This window comes from Grammomys surdaster, unplaced genomic scaffold (genome assembly GCF_004785775.1).
Source record: "Grammomys surdaster isolate TR1022 unplaced genomic scaffold, NIH_TR_1.0 338, whole genome shotgun sequence".
NCBI lineage: Eukaryota > Metazoa > Chordata > Mammalia > Rodentia > Muridae > Grammomys > Grammomys surdaster.
The window spans coordinates 2,934,748-2,943,702 of NW_021604757.1; the positions used below are offsets into that span (position 1 = coordinate 2,934,748).

General features: G+C 37.1%; 1 protein-coding gene across 2 annotated transcripts in view; it reads right to left on the reverse strand.

The window, feature by feature from the left end:
- Positions 1 to 8,955, reverse strand: part of Ckap5 (cytoskeleton associated protein 5) — a 93,497-nt gene that overhangs the window by 53,074 nt on the left and 31,468 nt on the right. The window contains exons 8-12 of one of the 2 annotated variants that reach the window (XM_028778514.1): positions 7,564 to 7,677; positions 3,316 to 3,420; positions 1,549 to 1,638; positions 1,279 to 1,443; positions 135 to 263 (exon numbers count right to left, since the gene is read on the reverse strand). In XM_028778514.1, coding sequence (XP_028634347.1) covers positions 135 to 263; positions 1,279 to 1,443; positions 1,549 to 1,638; positions 3,316 to 3,420; positions 7,564 to 7,677 — 603 coding nt within the window. Of the gene's footprint in view, positions 1 to 134; positions 264 to 1,278; positions 1,467 to 1,548; positions 1,639 to 3,315; positions 3,421 to 7,563; positions 7,678 to 8,955 lie in introns of those variants that run through there. The other variant, XM_028778515.1, reaches the window with a different exon arrangement.

Below are 8,955 nucleotides of genomic sequence, written 5' to 3' on the forward strand. Positions count from 1 at the left end.
GGGGAGGGGAGGGGGAGGGGGAGGGGGACACGGGGACACAGGGACACGGACGGGGACGGGACGGGACGGGATAGGATAGATAGGATAGGATAGGGTAGGATAGGTCTGCAAAGAGATGACCATTACTAACGTACCTTATCAAGTTTGAGTTTGTCAACATCTGCTAAAAATGGGTTTACTGTTTTCTCACCAACCACCTTCAAAGCAGTACCCAGTGCTTCAAATGCAGCATCTCTGACTTCAAGAGCAGAATCATTGATGTGCTACACAGAAGTAAATGATGTTTAATACAATGAACTCTAGTTACAACTACTTTTATTTTGAACAATAGTTGCTGGATAAGAATTTTCCCTTTATAATTTACTGAAGTTTACTGAAAGCTTTTTTTTTGCCAATTAACAGTTAATCTTCCACATTATTTTCTGGATTTCAGAAATCTTAATTCACCTAGTTAACTAATTCAAATATTAATTTAGTTATTCACCAAGTAAATGTCATTTTTTTAAATGTAATTATTTTCTTTGATGTGAGTGTTTTGCCTACATGTAATACATGTGTACCATGTATATGCCTGGTCCCCACAGAGGTCAGAAAAGATGTTGGAGCCCCGAGAACTAAAGTCACAGATGGTTGTGAACCACCATGGAGGTGCCAGGAACCATGCCTGGATTCTTTACAAAAGCAGCTCTTAACTGCTGAGCCATTTGTCCATCCTCTGTAAGTGCTTTAAACATTGTTTACATACATACACATATACACACTCTATGTGTATATTTATGTATATATGAATGTCTCTCCTTTCACCTTTAAAGGGGATCTGAGGAATTAACTTAGGATATTGTGTGGCTAGTCTTTATCCTCTGAGACATCCTGCCAACCCACCATGCTTTCTTTTCCTTTAACCTTTAATCTAAAATGCCTTATTCCCTCGTACACTCTAGTTTGACGCTTATTCTTGGCTAACGTCATCCTTCAAAAGCAGAACATGACAGTTACAAAACTTGGGTTCAGAGTGTTTGCTCCTTTAAAGATCACAATCTAGCCGGGCAGTGGTGGTGCACGCCTTTAATCCCAGCACTTGGGAGGCAGAGGCAGGCGGATTTCTGAGTTCGAGGCCAGCCTGGTCTACAGAGTGAGCTCCAGGACAGCCAGGGCTATACAGAGAAACCCTGTCTCGAAAAACCAAAAAAAAAAAAAAAGATCACAATCTACGGTATTACAGTCATGTAGTCATTATATATAACTAGTAGGAAAAATATATAAACTACACCCAATTACCTTAAGTAGAGCAGCACAAAAGGGCTTTAGTAGACTCTTCGGTAACGTGGAAGAAGTGCAGTGACGAAAGCTTCTTGCAATAAAAAGTGATGTCTGCTGCTTGATGGTGGGATTTTTATTATCCATTACTGCTAAAACATCCTCACTGATGTTCTGTAGTGTGGTCTTTAGAAGAAGATGACAATGAGCTTTTTCAACTACAAATTGTCAGATTATTATAGTGACAACATGTATTAAGACAAAACCGTAAGTTCCATGCCACCAACTTACAGTTAGGAAGATTGCATCAATTGCCTCCTGCAGGGCTTGCACGACTTGAGGCTTCTTTTCTTTGAATTTTTCCAAAATTGTTGGCACAACCTGTAAAGATGAACAGCTACAATAATACTCTAACAAACATGAATGAAGTACTGCAGGGGATAGAGAGATAAGATAGCTCAGCAGTTTAGGAGCACATGCTATTCATTCATAGGACCCACATTTGGTTTCCAGCACACACATCATAGCTCGCAATACCCATAATTCCAGTTCCAGGAGTTACACTGCTCTCTTTGACCTCCATAGGCACCAGGAACACATGTGGTGCACATACATACACGCAGTCAAAACACTCATACACATATACTTAATTTTAAAAAGCAAGAATGAAGTCCTAATACATACTATAGTATGACAGATCCAGAATTTTCAAAATTAAGCTAAGTGAAAGGAAGCCACTCGTGAATGACTACACATTCTCTAAGTCCATTTATATGGAATATTCTCCACAGGAGTAGGAAGTGTTCTTAACTGCCCTGCCATTTGTCTGACAGTATATTACATATAATTTTAATGGAAAAAAAATCCCAAATTAAGCAGATGGAACCATCTTAGCCAAACAGTAAGTTAAATAGAACCAGTAACAACTCAAACTACAAGGTAAGGCAATCAATCACTCAGCCATTGCTTAGCAGATTGATGTAAATCTTAAAAATAGTTTTCAGCCAGGAGCCAGGGATTCAGAGACCCCACCCCGACCCCACCTCCCTAAAAGTAGTTTTTTCGTTTGTTTGGGCTTTTTTGTTTTTTTAAGACAGGGATTCTCTATGTAGCCCTGGCTGTCCTGAAACTTACTCTGTAGATCAGGCTGGCTTGAAACTCAAGAGATCTGCCTCAGAATTCCAAATTGGGATTAAAGATGTGTACCATCACACACAGCTAGTGCTGTATTTTTATTTCCATAATAATAAGCAGCACAATTCATTTTTATTTGTTAATATCTACTTTAGTTTTAGTTCTCAGAAATTATCTTTAATACATGAGGAGTTACTAGTCTTTAGTAAGGCTACATATTAACATAACAATAAAACTGGCTGGAGAGATGGCTCAGCAGTTAAGAGCACTGGCTGCTCTTTCAGAGGTCCTGAGTTCAATTCCCAGCAACTATATGGTGGCTCACAACCATCTAAGGTGAGATCCAATGCCCTCTTCTGGCGTGTCTGAAGCCAGCAACAGTGTACTCATATACATTCAAAAAACAAAAAACCTGTGTATAAAATTGACAAATGCCAAAATTTCAGAATGATAACTCATTCTAAGTAATTCAGACCAAATTTAGAGGATATAGTTAAGGAAAACATCTCAATTTATTAACTCTATTACTAAACTTGATTGCTACCAACTAAAAACATTTTCCCCTTAGGGTCAGAGTGGTCAGAAAGACAACCCAGGACTTTATGCATGCTAAGGAGATGTTTTCACTAGTGAACCATACTGCACAATCCTACAGGCTTTACAATTTTATTTCAACTACATGTATTTCATAGTTATAAAAGCAAAGAAGGATATATTAAGTAAATAATAAGCAAACAAACCAAGTACTTCAGTCCAAGTGTCTGATTTTTTACACGAGCTAGATTGAATATATATGAAACCAGTGAGATGTTTACTTTGTCCAACATAAAAATCTATGCCAAGAGCTGTTTTAAAATATAAAACAAATTAGCCTACCATTTCTGATAATTTTTCAGATTTACATCTAAATAGAATATTACTTACATGTCCCGCATATTGTCCAAATTTCTTTCTTAGCCCAACAGCTAAGCCAGTAAGACATTTTGCTGCCAAAGCTACCAACATGACATTGGTGTCCTTTCCAACAACCTGCAAAGGTAAAAAACAAAACAAAAGTCATAATCCCGTAGAAAGAGGTACTAGAAATAAAAATGTATCTTCAAAAAAACTCCTGAGCCGGGCAGTGGTGGCGCACGCCTTTAATCCCAGCACTTGGGAGGCAGAGGCAGGAGGATTTCTGAGTTCGAGGCCAGCCTGGTCTACAGAGTGAGTTCCAGGACAGCCTGGGCTACACAGGGAAACCCTGTCTCAAAAAATCAAAACCAAAAAAACCAAAAAACCTCTTGAAAAATATGCCAATAGGTAACCAGTTTTATTTCTTACAAAAGAGTAAAATCTTAATAATAATGAATTTATAAGCCCCCACTATGTGATATTCTTCTTCTTGTTGCTGTTATTGAAGGGAGAGAAGGAAAAGAAAGAAACAAAAAAGAGTGAGATAGGCACACTGAGTGGGGATGCAGCTCAGTGGTAAAGGGGCTTGTCCAGCACATACTGAGGCCCTGGTATCAAACACTAGCATCAAGAAACACAAAAGCAAAACCCAACATACCAAATCTCTGACCCTAAGTGTAGCAGAAGCTGGAGGTCTACTGTCATTACTTTGGAACAGGAAAACCAAACAAACATATTTCCAAAAGACACGGGCAACAGCTCTGCTATAAATTTACACCCATACAAGCATTAGTACAAACTGCTGTGGTTATTGCGAATCCCACTGTAACCTGTAACCATTTCTGTACAAGCCATTTAGTTACACAGGCGACTGAGGTTTTCTTTCATTTCTCCTAGAACATTCTCCTTTAGCAGTTTATACTACAGCCTTTCTAGAAACTCAAAGCCCAACACTTATCTAAATTCATAGATAAGCATCAATTCAGCAACACGGTAATGACTGGGTTTCTTCCTGGTAACAGTTTGCCACAGTAAACTGCCTGTCTCAGTTGGTGTTAAAATGCTGTTTTATTAAAGTACTCACAAATCTTTGTTTTATTTTTTTTTTCATTCTCTTCTCTAATAGAAGCAAGCTATTGCTTTGGTTTTACATAGTTCTTAATTCTATAAATAGAATGCTGAACTCTTTAGACTCTGAATTAAACAACCTCTAATATACATATCATACTAAGAGTTAGCAATTATCTTCCCTAAGGAATAAAAAATTAAAACATGTTGATATTTCTTAAAAACAAATTAGGTACCACAATTTTGGAGATGCTTTGTAATGCTATTTAGATTTAATTTCACCCAAATTGTATAAAGTAGGTATTATTACCAAAATTTTGGAAAATTTCTAAAAATGAAAGAGATTAATTTGCTTCAGGTCACCAACTAGCAAATTCCAATTTACATCTATACAAACTTAATAGCCTTTGATATCATTATTGAATATCTCTCTACCTCTAAGCCAGTATCATATGGCAACTCCATTTTCTTTATAAGAGATGAGCTCACAGGCCAGGTAGTGATGGTGGATGCCTTTTATCCCAAATGTGTCTCAAAAACAAAAAACAAAACCAAAAACAAACCCACAACAACAAACAAATATAAAGAGTGTTGAAAAGCTGGCTTAGTGGTCAAGAGCATTTGCTGCAGAGAACCATATAGTAGGTTCAGTTCCTAGTACCCATGTGGTGGTTCACAAACATTTGTAACTCCAATTCTAGAGGTGTAACAGCCTCTTTTAACTTCCACAGGCATGCAAGTTGTGTATATTTACATATGTAGGGCAAACAGCCATATATATAAATCTAAACACAAGAAGAAAAAGAGAGAGAAAAAACTCATGGTGTTCAAGCCAGCTCACATGTCTAGGTTGCATAGTGAGATTCTGTCTGGAAAAAGAAAAATGTTCTGAGTCTATTTATTTCAAAGACTTAATTAATGCAATACCTGCCTCTCACATACTCACTGTCACAGTTCAGTTTGCCTAAACTAGTCTCACAACTGAAAACATGGAAGTGAATAGAACTCAGAGACCTGCATGCCTCTGCCTGTTGACTTGGGATTAAAGGCACATGCCACCACCACCTGGTTTTGTTTTTTGCTTTTCAAAGTATTTATGAAGGACTTTTACTTGACACAATAGGAAAATTCAAGTGATTAGTTTTCTTAGTGGCTTCTGTCTTGACACAGGGAAAAAAGATTAGCTTAAAACTACAAATTAATATAAGTTTTTTCTCTAATTAAAAGTGCTAGCCAGGTGTGCCCAGAGTTCCAGCTACTCAGGAGGTTGAGGTTGGAGGATTACTTGAGTCAATATAGTCTATATAGACCAGTTTTGGCAACATGATCCCAAAAAATAGTGTTACAGCTTCTCTTACTATCTGGACTTACAACATTAAAATGCAACTTTCTTGTAAGCAGTTATCAATTAGTCTTATTAATTTTGAGACATGTTATGTGAGGTTGCTGTAGAACTCACTCTATAGACTAGGATAGTCTTAAACTCATAGACATCTACCATGCCCAGCCAATTAGTACCTATCTTTAACTGGTAATGTAAGCCACTAGTTAACAGTAGTTGAAATAAAAATATGCTGTTAAAAGAGGGGAAGGAAATCAATCAATGAAACTAACCAGTAAGTATGTCAAAAAATGAGTAAGATCAGACTTGTTGATATGTATTTAATCCTAGCACTAGGGAGGTTTAGGCAGAAAGAAATGGATGATCTCTGAGTTCTGGGCCAGTCTGGCCTATATAGAGAGACCCTGTCTCAGACAGACGGAGATAGGGTGAGGCGTTAACCAGACCTGTATATGCCCATAGCTCCAATACACAGATGAAGGTAGGAGCTCTAGGTTATCCTCCATGACAACAGAAGTTGGAAGCCAGATCAGGTTGTATGTGATTAAAAAGAAAAAAAGACTTGCAACAAAATCAGGAACATATAAAATCTGAAGAATAATATAGATTCAAATCTTAAGATGAAGGTTGATAAGTGTGTTCATAAATTATGCTAAGTCAGGTAACAACTCAAAAGACAGGTGAGAAAATTATTTCAGCTAGGCACGGTGGTTCATACACATAATAATATAATGTTCAGGGGGCGAAGGCAAGAGGATCATCATAAGTGTAAGCCAGCCTGGACTACACAATCAGTTCCTGGGACCTTATTTTAAAAAAGAAAGGAAGGGGATGGTGAAGAGAACAGTTGTTTTTAGAAATATCATAAGGAATTTCAAAATATGTAATTCTTCCCACTTACATTAAAGAAAATGGGAATTTTCATTTGAGATTATTTGATTTAGAAGGAGTGAGAAAAGGAATTATCAATGGAGGGAAGAGGAATCAGTGTGCACCTCATTCTTCAAAGTAAATTTTCTTCTATTTTACCACTCCTCCATTTTTTAGTGTTACTGTAAAGTTAATATATGGATTCAAATTTGAATAGTTGTAGGTATACATAAAATCAAATATAAAAAGGAAAATGTCATCATAAGTATCTTAAGAACAACTTTATTTTCCTTTGTTTGTAGCCTTTTGACTATTCTTCCTACTATCCTCATCTGAAGAAAAGGATTTTTTTTTTTTTTTCAAGACAGGGTTTCTTTGTGTAGCCCTATCTGTCTGGACCATTTTCTGTAGACCAGGCTGGCTCCCAATCATGAGTGCTAGGAATAAAACCTTGTGATACTATGCCTGGCTATTTTTTTATTTTAAATTTTTCTCTCATACATCACATCCCAACCACAGTTTTCCCTTCCTCCACTCCTCCCAGTGCCTTTTCCAACATCCTCTCTCCCTGAGATCCACTCCTCCTCCATTTCCCTTCAGAAAATTTGGTTGGCTTTCTGATATATTACAATCTGGTATCATTCACTATAAAACAAAATACTTCACACTTAATATTTGCATAATTCAACTCACCCCACTTAACAGCTGACCTTATAAAAATATAGAACTATAAAAACTTGGATCTAGATCAGCAAGACCCTAAGCTATCAATGACTTATTAAATTGAAAAAGTTAAGATAAAACCAATCCCTAACATAGGACAGTAAGTTTTTTAAATTCTAAATTTTAAAAATTATAGAAGTCTCTGAGTGAAATATTATTATAGTGTTCCTTAAATGTCAATATATTTGTGATTTAAAAAAAAAACACTGAATTACTAATGAAGAGAATTTCAGTGGCTGTCAGGATACCAATGCTGAAGCTCTGCCCGTTATTACCTTCTTTAATGCCTTTACTAAATCTGCATAGTCGCCTGCTTCCAGCTTGGGGTTTTTCACTAGTACTTCTACAGCCTCCAGAGCTTCTTTTCTCTCTTGCCATTTTTTTGCCTCCTGCAAACAGAATATAAATCACTGTAGAACATAAAATACAGTAGAATAAATTCCATTTCATATACTCAACTAATTTAAAGTCCGGGGAGTTTTATTGTTGTTTGTTTCTGAAAAATTTTCTAAAGTGAGATTAAAAAAACCAAACGACAAAATAGTTAATGAGGGCTAGCTATTTTGTTCATAAAATGTTTTTGTTTTGTTGTTTTTGAGATAAGGTTTCTCTGTGTAGCCCTGGCTGTCCTGGAACTCTACCTGTAGATCAGGCTACCTTGAACTCAGAAATCCACCTGTCTCAGCCTCCTAAGTGCTAGGAGAAGGGACGTGTGCCACTACCACCCAGCTTGTTCATAGAATTTTTATTCATATATATTCATATATCTGTAATGAGAGCCAATGCCCCTTTCTGGTGTGTCCAAAGAGAGAGAGACAGTGTACTCACATAAAACAAATCTAAACAAACAAAAATTATGCTTAAGGTGAGATCTAAAAGTTGAAAATGTACTATGAGATAAATATCAAGAGAATAACATTATAGGTTAAAGCTCAGAGTTAAAAATAAAAAAAACCAGTGGCCTATTTGCTACCTAGAGAAATACACATGTCTGGAACAGAAAGTGTCAATTGCTATAAATATAGATGAAAGGTAAGTTGAGGTTTCAAGGTGAGAAAGCATGGCTATAGGATGATTTCAGACACTGTCTTCAGACTCATGGAAGCCACTGGAAAATTTAGATTATGTTTCAACATGAGAAATTTTTCCTTTTCAAAGAAGTATCTTTAGGTAAGAACACATGGTAGTGATTAGGGTAGGGCTGTATTTCTCAAATGGAGATACTTTTTTCTCTATTTGGAAACAGCAATGTTTGGAGACATGCCTGCCATCGTATCACTGACTCTAGTGATGTCTAGTGGGTAAAAGCTACATATGCTTCTGAACATCCCATGATGCTCAGGCCCACCAAGACAGTTAGTTATATGGACAAACAAACAAAAAAGTCAAGAAATCTCAGTCAAAGGTGAACTTGTAGGAGTCACTTCTCTCTTTCCACTCAGGTTACCAAGCTTGAAAGCAAGTACCTTTATGTGCTGAGCCATTCTGTCATTCCTAAAAGAGATGAGTTTAAGAGATATTTAAGCCTGGCAGTGGTGGCACATGCCTTTAGTCCCAGCACTTGGGAGGCAGAAGGGGGTGGAATTCTGAGTTCGAGGCCAGCCTGGTCTACAGCGTGAGTTCCAGGACAGCCAGGGCTATGCAGAGAAACTCTGTCTCAAAACTCC